This window comes from Saccopteryx bilineata, chromosome 6, assembly GCF_036850765.1.
Source record: "Saccopteryx bilineata isolate mSacBil1 chromosome 6, mSacBil1_pri_phased_curated, whole genome shotgun sequence".
NCBI lineage: Eukaryota > Metazoa > Chordata > Mammalia > Chiroptera > Emballonuridae > Saccopteryx > Saccopteryx bilineata.
In genome coordinates, this window is record NC_089495.1 from 36,921,948 (window position 1) to 36,935,337 (window position 13,390).

At 41.3% G+C, this 13,390-nt stretch overlaps 1 protein-coding gene across 6 annotated transcripts in view; it reads right to left on the reverse strand.

Moving 5' to 3' along the window:
• The window catches only part of ATP11A (ATPase phospholipid transporting 11A), a 150,837-nt gene that overhangs the window by 18,246 nt on the left and 119,201 nt on the right, over positions 1 to 13,390 (reverse strand). For 3 of the 6 annotated variants that reach the window (XM_066236820.1, XM_066236823.1, XM_066236824.1), the window contains exons 18-26: positions 12,729 to 12,910; positions 10,092 to 10,343; positions 8,773 to 8,947; positions 6,636 to 6,738; positions 6,243 to 6,388; positions 5,291 to 5,350; positions 4,316 to 4,443; positions 3,396 to 3,531; positions 2,887 to 2,910 (exon numbers count right to left, since the gene is read on the reverse strand). In XM_066236820.1, the coding sequence (XP_066092917.1) occupies positions 2,887 to 2,910; positions 3,396 to 3,531; positions 4,316 to 4,443; positions 5,291 to 5,350; positions 6,243 to 6,388; positions 6,636 to 6,738; positions 8,773 to 8,947; positions 10,092 to 10,343; positions 12,729 to 12,910 (1,206 nt within the window). The remainder of the gene's footprint in view (positions 1 to 2,886; positions 2,911 to 3,395; positions 3,532 to 4,315; positions 4,444 to 5,290; positions 5,351 to 6,242; positions 6,389 to 6,635; positions 6,739 to 8,772; positions 8,948 to 10,091; positions 10,344 to 12,728; positions 12,911 to 13,390) is intronic. The other 3 variants (XM_066236822.1, XM_066236825.1, XM_066236826.1) reach the window with 1 other exon arrangement.

A 13,390-nucleotide genomic window follows, 5' to 3' on the forward strand; every position in this document is an offset into this window, starting at 1 on the left:
GTCCCCCACTGACAATCAATAGAACAGAGCATCTAAAGTACACCACCAAGAAGATGCACTCTTGTTTGTCAGGGAATACTGTCAGAAAAGGGATGAGCGGTGTAATTTCCACATTGCCTTGCTACCTCAGAACTAAGGGCATCATCACCGGTCACCTGAGACTGCCCCATGTTTACTTGTTTAGCGGGTCTACTTGAATTACTACAGAACCAGCCTATGATACCATTTTCAGTTTTGCAAGTGATCTAACACTCTAATCCCCCCCAAACAAACAAGAATTTAAACGTCAACAATTCAGAATGTGAAAGGCTCCCTCTGGAGAGGCCAAGGCACAGTGAGGGGCAGGTCTATAGTCATAGCAGCAGACATTCAGCCTTGCCCTTGCCATGGGATGGCTTTGGGTTATCCCAACCCCCTGGCACTTCTGTCCTCCTAGTGATATGGGCTAAAAGTGTCCACACTAGGTCCTTCCCACACTTGTCACTCATAATTAGGAATGCTATGAGTTTTCTTCACCTGGCTCTTATAATTCTAAGTCTTTAGATTATTTAACTTCTGTAGAGCATTAGTGAATTGGAGCAAATTTCACCTCTCAAATGCAAAACCATAGATAAACACCTTACATTAAATACCTTATTTGGCACCAACTGTCCAAGTGCTGGTTCATAATATCGCCATGCGTCTCAGAAACTTTCCACACGACAAGATGCACACAATTTGTGTTGAATCTCTATTATGACAGGCCAGTAAGCAGAGGGCTCTCAAAGCTCTTGGTGAGTGGCAAGGCAACCAGTGGGCATTTTTTAAGTGGAGTGGTACACGCCAATTTGTATTTTCTTTATCCTGGTCTCTCTGTCACTGTTTCAAATTCTAATTAATAGTTTTGTCCAATAATGCCTGAGCAAAGGCATGCAAGTAGTAATTGTGAGAAATTAAAAAGTGTCACAGAGAAGCATCACCCTAGAAGTTAGTATTTAGGTTCTGTAGGGGCTCAGGGCACCCTTAAGAAAACAGGAAATAGGAGATAAGTAAGGAATTGGTAAAAATCCTTGGATCATATGAAGGGATGAAGGGGCTCAAAACACCAAGGTACCCACTGACCCACAGCAGTATAAGGAGCTGCTGGATGGAAGTCTGGTTGGAGACATGTAGGGCTGCAGGAATTTGAGCAGGAGGAGGAGAAGCTGCCCGAACATCACACTGCAAGGCCTCCCCTGGTGTGCACCTAAGCCACACCACACTCATCAACCAGCACTCCCATTTTCAGGGTGCCTGAGTCATTAGGCCTTTTTTTTGTGTAACCTTTTCCCCTCGCAAGCCTTCTAACACTACTTCTTGAGATGTACCTATAATTTCACTATGTAATCCTGAGATTAAAACAATTAAGAAGCAGTATGGAGCCTGACCAGGCGGTGGTGCAGTGGATAGAGCATCGAACTGGGATGCGGAAGACCCAGGTTCGAGACCCTGAGGTCACCAGCTTGAGCGTGGGCTCATCTGGTTTGAGCAAAAGCTCACCAGCTTGAGCCCAAGGTCGCTGGCTCGAGCAAGGGGTTACTCGGTCTGATGAAGGCCCACGGTCAAGGCACATATGAGAAAGCAATCAATGAACAACTAAGGTGTTGCAACGTGCAACGAAAGACTAGTGATTGATGCTTCTCAACTCTCCGTTCCTGTCTGTCTGTCCCTGTCTCTCTCTCTCTCTGACTCTCTCTCTCTGGAAAAAAAAAAGGCAGTATGGAATAAAACAAATACATGCTATAAATTCTGTACCAAACATCCTGGGTTTGCGTTTTAATTATCTGACTTTGTACAAATTCTTTCATCTGTCTGAGCTTTAGTTTTCTGAACCATGAGTATGTCCAAGGGCAACAGTCGTTGAGAGAGGATAAGATCTGTGAGAGAAAACTGTAAATACAGTGCCAGAGGAAGGACACTCATTTCAGTATTGGCACGCTGCTGGGATCCTGAAACTTGAGTCCTGGGGACAGAAAACCTTAGTTCTCTTTAAGATACATGCACGATGCTTCCTTAAAGCCTAACCCATAAGGAATTCTTATAAGAAACATAAGAACAATAAGACAGCTTTATTTAATGACACTCACGGCCTGTTAGCATCCAGGAGTTATTCAGTTAAAATAAACTAAAACAAAGAACAAAGTCTAGAAAAATGTGATGTTAGTAGAAGAAGGAAATAAGACTATAAAAAATCTCAAGATCCATTTAGTGAAAATTTGTTTACGTTATAATGAAAGACAGTAGCACCTTTTGGTAATGAGAAATAAGAAACAATGAGATAAATGGGTAAACAAATTTCACAGGACCTGTAGCAACACCTTTCTAAGAGATAGCAATACAGGAAAACACAATGGGGAAAAGAGAGGTGTGCTGTCAGACGGGAAATGACGTCAACTCCTGTTCACAAGTTACCCTTCCACATCAACGGCAGGGTTTATTTTTACAGCAAGGTAAACACGGTGCCATGTAGGTGGGGCCAATCCTGACGTGTACTTCACGTCTTTCACAATTCTCCCAGGTAGCACACTTGTTTGCCACATTCAAAGCAATGTCCCAAACAGGTCTCACATGCCTATATACGTTGCCTCTTATTTAAGGTAAAGGGAAGTTCAAACAAGTCAATTAAAAAAAAAACTCAGTGGCAATCCTGACACAGAAATCCAGAGATAAACGCCAGGTACAAATGAGCAAATGTACACATATTTCTCTAATACAGCTTCTGTCTACAGGTAGGAGAGGGGAGCAGCAGCTAATGGCATTTCTACTGATGAAGCACACAGAAGAAGTCACATTTGAAAATATTTTCGAGAAATATTTTATCTAGAATGCACTCCAAAAACATAGAGGACACACCCACAATTGTCTTACCATGTGTGTGTTGGTAGTCATTATCTGAGAGTGGGAAGGAAAGCAAGTTGCAGAAAGAAAAAAGCAAGATACAAATAAAACAAACCCTAGAGATTATGCAAACAACCAGAGAGCTGATGTCTATTAGAAACTATCAATCTACTCATTGCAAAGGAAACAGATAATTAGGTACATGTGAAACAATGCTAAAATGTGTTAACTACAAAATTAATTCCCATATTAAATAAGACATGCCTGAATGATCCAACTGAACCACTCGATAAAAATGTAAGTTACAAAAACAAAAAATCTGAAAACCCCCAGGAAGGGTATTTTCTACTGTCAGCAGAGCTAGGCAGAGCAGGGCATTTCCTGATATACTACAGCCTTTAAAGCAATTTGGCAGCTAGGTACTCAAATATCAGAAGACCCCACAGGCTGCGCTGAATGACTGCACTGAACAGTGTTCGCACGCGACTCCAGGGTTACTCCCAAGTAGCTAAGTCAACAAGACCCAGTTCTGTACTAACCTGTCCATTGCTGGTCACTGTTGTATTTTCAAACATGAAGTAAGCACCAAAGAAAAATACCAGAGCGTCGAATACTCCTAAGAATGTCCAGTAAATGAACACTCGCCAGCGGAGTAGAGCGTTCTTGGCGATATCTCTGTGTAATAAAACAGAACAAAGTGACTGCATTCCATTAAAACGGTCTCAGAGACCTGGCCATCTCCGCTGTGCTCTGCAGTGACCATCGCTGTCCAGTAGGGGCCTCTAGGTCACTGGAGAGGTTACTCTAGTGATAACATCTCACAAAAATCCTCCAAAACTGGAGACAGGATCACAGCCAGGGTACTGACATGAACACCATCCGCCCGTCTGACTGGGGTGTCCCAGTTCTACAGAATCTCTCTGCATTCTTTCTCACAACTCCACATGACTCTAAATTTTTCTAAAATTCAATTTGAAAAGCCATAAAAACACATCAACTCTGCCAGAGATCCTGGAGTGCCGTTCTGAAATAGTAGACAGGAATCTTTCCTTATTACCAAATAGTGCTGTTTAGCAAAAAAGAACACACAATGATCAGATCTGTTAACTTTTTCTTTTCTCACTGAATAGAACATGCGTGGTTTGTAAAGAATAATTTAGGCCAGAAATCCACTGGGGTCACGAGGGGATATAAACTCTTATCCCTGGTCCTTTCATAATTATCAGAAACCATGGTACAATACTAATTGATTTAATATGTACATTTCAAATGCAACATAAATCTTCTATCTAAATTTTGAAGTGTGGCTAGTTAAATTTCATTAGTTGTTGCTTAAAGACTCTGGAAAAAGCCAAATGTCAGCTGACACTGAATGTTTTCTGGTTTTTCAATAATGCAACCAGACAGTTCATTGAAAGCATCACTCCATGGCTGCCTGGCCACTCCCTGAGCTCAGTACCTGTAGAGGGAAGGGTCCCTCTTGAGCGTATCGATGCTGACGTGCTGCTCCATCAGGCTGTACAAGAGAATCGGGAGGGAAGTGAAACTGATGTTGTACAGGGTCAGGTAGGCGGTGTCGTACAGAGTCTGCGGGAAGGAAAACATCCACTGAACACAACACCCGCGCACTTTGATAAACTTTTTTGATGTTTCGTTAAATACAGATTTTTTAATTTGCAAAGACCTATTAACACAATTATTCTGAAATACATACAAAGCCTTCTTTCTACAGATTTAGAAGGACCAGGACAATTTTCAAAGCATCGTGATGCCAACTAGTCAGTATTAAAATCACGGCTGAGAGAAGGCTCGACTGTGACCCACCCCATTTGGCCACTGCAAACTTGCAACTAAAAAAGTTGCATAAATGTTGACAGTGTTGATTGCCATCTTCAAGTTTCAACTCTCCCCTGTCCCGGACCGTTCAGATGAAAGCAGCTGGCCCACAGTCCTTCTGAGCAGGACAGGAAAACAAGTGAATGACAGAAAGGGGGTGCCCACAGGGTCCCTTCTCCCACTAGATGGCCTGCACTCTTCCATTCGGCACTTGCATGTGTCAGAAGACAATAGTGAGACACCCAAGAGAGGATCTTGGATTTAGATTCAATCCTTTTAGTTAGGGTCAGAAGGCCCAACACAGCCCTCTCAGGCTTGGGGTAGGCAAGGTCTGGGCACATCACCTCCTGGGCCGTGCAGGAGAGCCTTCAGTCAGCAGACACGACCCCTTCGCACTGTGCCTTCACCCCGCGTGCTGACAGCGCTGCGGAGGGCAGCAGGGCTGAGGGCACGCAGCCTCCCTCCCCGCCCGGGCCTGCCCGCCTCACCGCCCGGGCCTGCCCGCCTCTGCGCCTCCTCTCCCCCCCCACTGCAGCCACCCTCAGGCGGGAGGGAGATAAGTCTCAGGGAGCTTCTGACTTGAGACCTGAGCACTCACCTGCTGTGAAAACCCACAGAAGAACTGGTATAAAAACTGAGGGAAAATGAAGCAGACATTCTGAAAGACAAACCACATGCCTGTTAGTTCAAGGACACACTGTAAGAGGCAGCTAACTTCCTAAGAGGTTGTCCATGTGACACCACTTGATCTGGGGACAGTGACTTAAAAGTATTCTATGTTCTCAGAATAGCAGGCAATGGGCTTTAAAATTTTTTCTCTCTCTCTCTTTTTTTTTACAGAGACAGAGAGAGAGATAGATAGGGACACAGACAAGAACAGAGAGAGATGAGAAGCATCAATCATTAGTTTTTCGTTGTGACATCTTAGTTGTTCATTGACTGCTTTCTCATATGTGCCTTGACCGTGGGCCTTCAGCAGACTGAGTAACCTCTTGCTCAAGCCAGCGACCTTGGGTCCAAGCTGGTGAGCTTTGCTCAAACCAGATGAGCCCGTGCTCAAGCTGGTGACCTCGGGGTCTCAAACCTGGGTCCTCCACATCCCAGCCAAAGCTCTATCCATTGCGCCACCACCCGGTCAGGCATATTTTTTCTCTTTTTAATAGCACCTACAATGCATATGTGACCATGTTGTGGTCACCCTGAGAACAGGTAATCTAAAAGAAAATTTGTGAAAGAGAAATGAGGAGGCAATGTAGGTGTCAGTATAAACAGGAAAGAATCAAATTGCATAATGAATATGAAATTATTTTAAGGAATTATAAAAGAATGCCCCTTCCTTTATTTATTCTACAACCGATATCTTATTGGCTCCACATTAAATTGTGTGAATGTGAGAAAAGTGCTAGGATCAACCCCTTCCTTGCTGACAGTTACTTCTATTTTTACCTGAATCGTCCCTTGGAGCATTGAGGCATCTGTCAAACATGTCATTTCATCATGTACATCATATTTCACTGAAACAGGGATAGGAGCAAGGCCATCCTTCCTACCTTATAAAAGAAGTATTGCACAAGCTCAGATATCCTAATGTAATAAAAATGCCCATGAACGAGTAGCATCTTCTTTAAATGCTTAAATTTCGGAATTGCATAGTCACTGTTCCTTGCAGCCTGACGACCTTCCTTTCCAATGACGCCTATAAGAAAAAAAAATGTGCTGCATGAATGCTTTCTCAACACCATGCAAATGAAAACCGGAATAAGTAAAAAAGGTGAGATTCAACCATTTCTGTGAGATTTCCCAGTCATGAACGTACTAAATCACAGATGCTGCTCTAAATCTAAAGTCTATGATCTGGCCTTGGCTGTATCCCCTTCTTGTCTAGCTGAAGCAATAAATCTCAGTTCCAAAATGTGCAGGTAATCACAAGAGAAGAGACTTACCTATGCCCACATGAGCCTCCAGGATCATGCTGACATCATTGGCTCCATCACCAATTGCTAACGTAATAGGGTGCTCTTTTGAAAATTTGATTAGTTTAACAATCTGGAAAAGAAATAACTACAGAATGAATCTTCTCTGTTTTACTTCTGCTCTAGTTATTCATTAACTAGGCATAAATAAGAAAGATAAAGTTAGGCAAGAAAAATGAAAAAAATTATTTTCTTAGAGTAGAGTGAATGTACTACTACATTCAATCTGTTTTATCCATATATGGTAAAATCTATTTCATACAGAAAGAAAAACAAAATAAAGCTAAAGTATGATTACAATGAGGTAAGCTGGAAAGAGCTGGAAGGCAAACTCTGAAGATAGAGACATAAAATACATGGAGTAGTTTTCAGTTACTGCTACACTCACATATGCAAACACATAGGGGAAATGCATTTAAGAGGGAAAAACCTGACCATTGTATTCTGTTAGGAAATAATGCTATTCCAAGCTATTTGATATCAAGCATCTACTTTTTTTTACTTTATTTTTCTGAAGCGAGAAGGGGGGAGGCAGAGAGACAGACTCCCGCATGAGCCTGACCAGAATCCACCCAGCAAGTCCACCAGGGGGAGATGCTCTGTTCATCTGGGGTGCTGCTCCATTGCACCGGAGCCATTCTAGCACCTGAGGTGGAGCCATGGAGCCATCCCCAGCGCCCGGGCCCACTTTGCTCCCATGGAGCTCTGACTGCGGGAGGGGAAGAGAGAGACAGAGAGAAAGGAGAGGGGGAGGAGTGAAGCAGATGGGCGCCTCTCCTGTGTGCCCTGGCCGGTAATCGAACCTGGGACATCCACATGCTGGGCTGATGTCTACCACTGAGACAGCTGGCCAGGGCCTCAAGCATCTACTTTATGAAATGAGCTATTCTTAATGCTATATTAATTTTCAAATTTGTCATGTGTGTAAAATAAAATCTGACAATTCTATGCAATTAGTAATTCCAAAGTTTTAGCCGATTTCCTTTTCCATTTATGTGTCTAAATGATGGTTGGAGATATAAGACTAAAAAGATGAGAGAAGAAATGTATGGACTGCCCTCTTGTTTCAAGATGAGAGACTGAAACATGAATTAATTTGTATAAAAGTTTGCTAAACTTAGTTAAGAACTTAAAAAAACATAAGCACATTCAAGATGTACATAATCAAAAACATAAGAGGAAGGGTAGGGAATAAAACTATTTTTTTCTCAGATAGAATGTATATAAACTTTTGAGTCTCAGTTTGTCTTCATGGAGAATTACCCAGGGAGATGCTGGTGCTGTTTTAGTGACACTGCTATTAAACAGATTAGTGTACCACATGTGCAAGGATGCTGAAAATGACCTCTTAGCATGTGGTTTTCAGTTTTTAACTTAACCACTGGAATAGTCTGAGAAGTTATGCCTTTCTCTCATGAACAGTTCATGGGAAATTGGTCTAGTATATCCAAAATGTAGTTTAACAAAATTGGGACTGTTGTAGGTTTAGTGATATTGAAAAGACATCCACACTTACATCTGTACTCCATAACGCTTTAAGGAATATTTTTTAAACATCATCAGGTGTGTGTTTCCAAAAGAATATGCTGCAATGGGAATTCGACAACTAGAAAGCCAATTCTGGCTGCCATTTTCCAAATGTACTCTTTTAGAAAAGTTACCCTAATTTTCTGCCTCTTAGGTACTTCATTTGCAAAATTAACATAACATTACTCATCTAACAGGATTACTTTGAAGGTTAAATGGGTTCACATCTTTATATCTGGCTCAGCGCTGCTAGTGCACACCTTTCATCTTTAGTATACATTCTATAAATGACTACTTCTTTGTGATATAGTTTTATTTTATAAAAGAAGTCAGAGACATCCCTCCTGATCATTGCATGAGAAGGGTCATCCATTTGGTTCAGTCAACTCTACTAATCATAACAAGCAAAATAAGATTCATGTTTTAAATTTTTATATTTGCTTCTATGTAAAAAATGTGGTACTTTGCTAGATTTCAAAAACACCCCCAAACAATCAGAGGTTGCATGAACAGATCAATGGTTTTCTGTATTTAAACACCCATTATTCACCACTTAATCACAAGAGACAAGAGCACGGACCTGGGCCTTCTGCAGAGGGGCCATCCGGCAGCAGAGCACAGCACTGCAGTTCCGGCAGATTTCAAGGAACAGTTCTCGGTAGTTGCTGGAGCTTCCATCTTCTCGGGGTTTCATTATTAAAGACAGCGCAGCCCCATCAATTATTAAACCATAGTCTTGTATATCTGCTGAAAGTCTGTTAGATTAATCACAGAGATTACTCAGTAACTAAATTTATAGATTTTAGAAGACTATCTAACTTTTTAAAATATCTATAGCTGCAAAACTAGTATAGTAAGCTTTCAACTTACTGATGTGGTCAATAGGTTCTGCAACTTTAAGCAAAATGATGTATACGGAAACAAATTTTACCATAGGCTAATTGATATTCACAAGAGATAAGTTCCTGTGACATGTCATCAATGTTATAATGAAAGAACACTGAATGAAGTGATGTTATTCAAGGACCTGCCATACAGTAATCCCCGTCTACCCTCGGGGAATACGTCCTAAGAACACCCAGTGGAGGCCCGAAAAGGAAAGAACCGAACCCTACATATACTACAGTTTTTCCTATACATACACAGCTATGATAAAGCTTAATTTATAAGCTAGGCACAGTAAGAGATCAACAACGATAACTAATAATAAAATAGAACAATTATAAAAATGTACTATAATAAAAGTTATGTGAATGTTGTCTCTCTCTCTCTCTCTCTCTCTCTCTCTCTCTCTCTCTCTCTCTCGGATACACTGGACAATGGGATGAGCCACTTTCCGGGTGGGACGAAGCAGGACAGCTCCAGATTTCATCACACTACTCAGAACAGTGCACAGTGAAAATTTGTGAATTATTTCTGGAATTTTCCATTTAATATTTTTAGACCATGGTTGACCACAGGTAACTGAAACTGCAGAAAGCAAAACCACAGATGGATAGAGAAAGACTATTGTATTTCTTGTTCTATCCACATGGTCTTCAAAGTATTGAATGTAATGCCTTTGACTAAAATTTTAAATTGTGTTTTAAACATCTGCATTTCACTCAGGCAGGGCAAACATAGAATTCTAATTGTGGATTCATGCAGTGGTCCCATATGTCTCAACAACAGGTGAGCATTTACGTTGCCGTCTAAAAAGACATGTTACAGTTGCTAAGAAGCAACAGCTCTGGTCATGTTTCAGGTGATCACTCTAAGCACACTGATGCTGTTATGGAGAAGGAGGCAGAACCACATTTCCAGCAAGGGTGCCGAGGCTCTGTCCTTGCAAACGGAGGTCATTTCAATCCTGAAAAGATTCTTTGCAGTGGGGAAGGGGGGGGGGGGGTTGCCGCCTACCCTGAGAAGTTGTCCCTGGTTAAGCTGCCACTGTAGCGCAGGACAGTTTTACTCAGCTCAAACAGGACGTCATGTAGACTCTGCTCCTCGATTTTCTTGGTGGTTAGCTCAAGCAGCTGCGTGTTCCTCCTGAAGAGTTTGCAGGCGTAGCAGGTGGCCGCCGCCGTCTCCATCTTGTCTCCGGTGAGAACCCAGACTTTGATCCCTGCCTTCTGCAGGGCTTCTATGGTGTCAGCAGCTTTCTCCTGGAGCCTGGAGAAGAAAAAAATGAAACACAACCAACATCAGGGCTGACGAAGGCACATCAAAGAAAACAATTTCAGAAACCTGGGTTCTATTAAAATATTTTAGGCCCTCAAAACTAAAAAGCGCCATAGTGCTGGCTTCTGAGCTTACGGTAAAGTACTTGAATCTGTTTTTAAAGCATATTATATTTTTTTACAAAAAAAACCCCACTCTCTAATGCCAAATAGATAAAGACAGATCAAATATTAAGAAGTAAGTGGCTCTTGCAGAATTGCCACATGCCAGCACAGCAGTTTTCTGTTCAGCTGGGACTCACTACCTGGAGAGGATTTCAGGCAATTATAAGGATCATACAATCAATAACAACAAAAAAGTCTAAACCAAGGAAAAATGAAATCTGGAAAAGAGATGGTCGGTAATATTCATTATCTTTTCTTTCTGGCATGAACTATTCACATTTTGCCGTTATCACAATGGATCCTAATTATCTTTTCTTTTTGTCATAAACTATTCAAATTTTGCTATTATCACAAGGGAGCCTAGGTTCCTCTCAATCATTTAAAATACTGTTAATGCGGGTAGTGATTCTACAGTGGCTAACAGGCATCTCAAGCTTGCCATGTGTTCGCTGCTATGTGAAGCATTTTTCTTGTGACGTTTCACTTTTACAACCAACTTATGGAGTGAGGACTTTATTATCCCAAAGCTTGCAGAGGCTACAAAATGTATCTGAGGATAAAAGGTTCTCTTGACATTGGCCAGACTGTCTCGCTACCTATGGAAATCTGGCATCAAAAACATGCTTGCCTCATTTTGGGAGGGCCTTTTTTCGAGATTCTAGAGTCTTCGGTTTTGGCAGGTATGTGGAGTAGTGCAGTGTGTGTCTCTGCCAAACACTGAATAAAAGGTGTGCATTCAGATTCTAATTGGGATGATTTGGTTATAGAATCAGTCTCCTAGATGAAAGTCTGGAGATCACACAATTATTGTATTCTACAGATTAAAAAAAAATCTCTAATTTCATTTTTTTTTATTTTGAAAAAGGAAATTGAGGCTGAGAGTGGTCTGCAAAGGGGCTGGCTATAGATTTTAAAGATGTAAACAAATATAATCACTTCAAAGCCACGGGCCTCATTCGGCCCCACCCCGACCAGTATCCACGCTCAGTATTTTGATGTCCCAACTCCCCACTGAGGCAGTCTGCTCCCACGACCCTCCTCAGCAGCTCCCTGCACACGAGCTCTGCCTGCTCAGTTCCTGCCATTGGTAAGAGCCTTCCTCTTTCCCACTGATTCCTTCGAGGACCAGGCCCAACCCTTCCCCTGGCAAACACCAGCCTACCGAATACCTCTCTCCTGCCTAGCACACCACCTGTTCCATGACTGTGGTTCCGTGTTTTAAACCTGTCCTGTGCACGCTATGCTTCTTATGTTTATACTTGTGTCTATACCTGTTATACTCTGGACCAAATGATGAAAGGGACTAAAACAAAACAAAACACCCAAACAAACCCAAACTCCCTCATTGCCCAATCTCATGCTGTTGAGATTGAGAACGCAGCAAATGCTTGTTCAAGACCCTGGGAAAATATAGGTTTTGAGCTAAGAATTTAAATTTTGGATCAATACATAGATCTCAAAGACTTTCAAAGTTTATGGGAAATAAAGTCTCACTAAATTTCCTAAAGCTTCTGTTTCATTCTTTGAAATTGGGATATTTTTTCTTTCCCATTCCTTCAAAATAAACTGTGAGCCATTCCTTTCAATGCTCTCCAGAAAGGAGTGGACCGACGACCATGTCTTAGTGCATGAGGCCATAAATAGCTTTTAGTGACAGATTAGAGGCTCCTTCTTTGGAGGCATGTGAAAATCCACAATCAGTAATTTTATCAGTTATTATTATTATGTTGTTATTCTTTGAAATATTCCACTTGATTAGTTTAAGTTCCTTGAATGAGTAGTGACAAATATATACATCGAGTATGTTAGGACCTAAACCATTACATCTGTATTTGGAAAGAACTAGTAACAAATTTAGGAACAGAATTAGTTATAGATTGTGTTCTAACGAAAAAATTTAAAAAAACATAACAAAACACTATATCCTGGCTACACACAACATAATGTAAAAATGCTGACTATTTCTGGTTTCTTCTGAGAAAGCGTCAATTCAGGAATCTCATTCACGAAAAGTAAAACAGCATCCAGCCATGAGTGCCCTGTGACAGTACCCCACGGCACGCAGTCAGACAGCCTGTCACTTCCTGACACGTAAACACGTCCCCGCTTGGTACAGCTGAGACACTTCCTCCTAAAGCGTCCCCCATGGAGCCCACGCTGTCACACCACATCCTGCTTTGCTTCTGGAGACAAGCCATAGTGTTTACATTACCGATCCTCAACAGCAGTAGCGCCAAGCAGAATAAGATCTTTCTCTATCTGCTCATAGGCTTCTGCTAATTTCTTCTCTCGATCTTGAAGTGCCACCTTGGCAGCCTGTAGCAATTTACAAATGCCTTGATATTCTTCTGGGATGAGCCTTTTGTAGGCAACGCACAAAGTCCGAAGGCCCTCCTGTGGGATACAGTGCATTTCACGTGAATTCAAGGGTCACTGTGCCAGAATATTATCTTTCAATAGCTTTCTCAATATTTCCTTTCTCTAATTACAGTGACTAATCAAAGAATTAGAAACCAAACAATCCTAAAAGGGGCTGATCATTTACAACTGAGTTATTCATATCCACATTTAATAAAATCATTATAGATTATACAAAAAATTCAAACTAGTAAGTATAGGAATAAGTAATAAAACCAGGGCCATCCACAGGTAAGACTTTGTTTTTATTTACTTTGACAAATGAAGAGTTAAATTTTTCTTTAGGATAGTAATTTCAATTTTATGAGGAATACAAAATGATATTTCTAAAGTAACATGTTTTTACATGGGAATTTGTAATACAATTAGATCTTATTTAGCACTCATTGAAGGAAATGGCTAGGTCATTTATCACACCTGCTGGGTCCACAGGAGAGTGGAATAAGAATCTAGCCC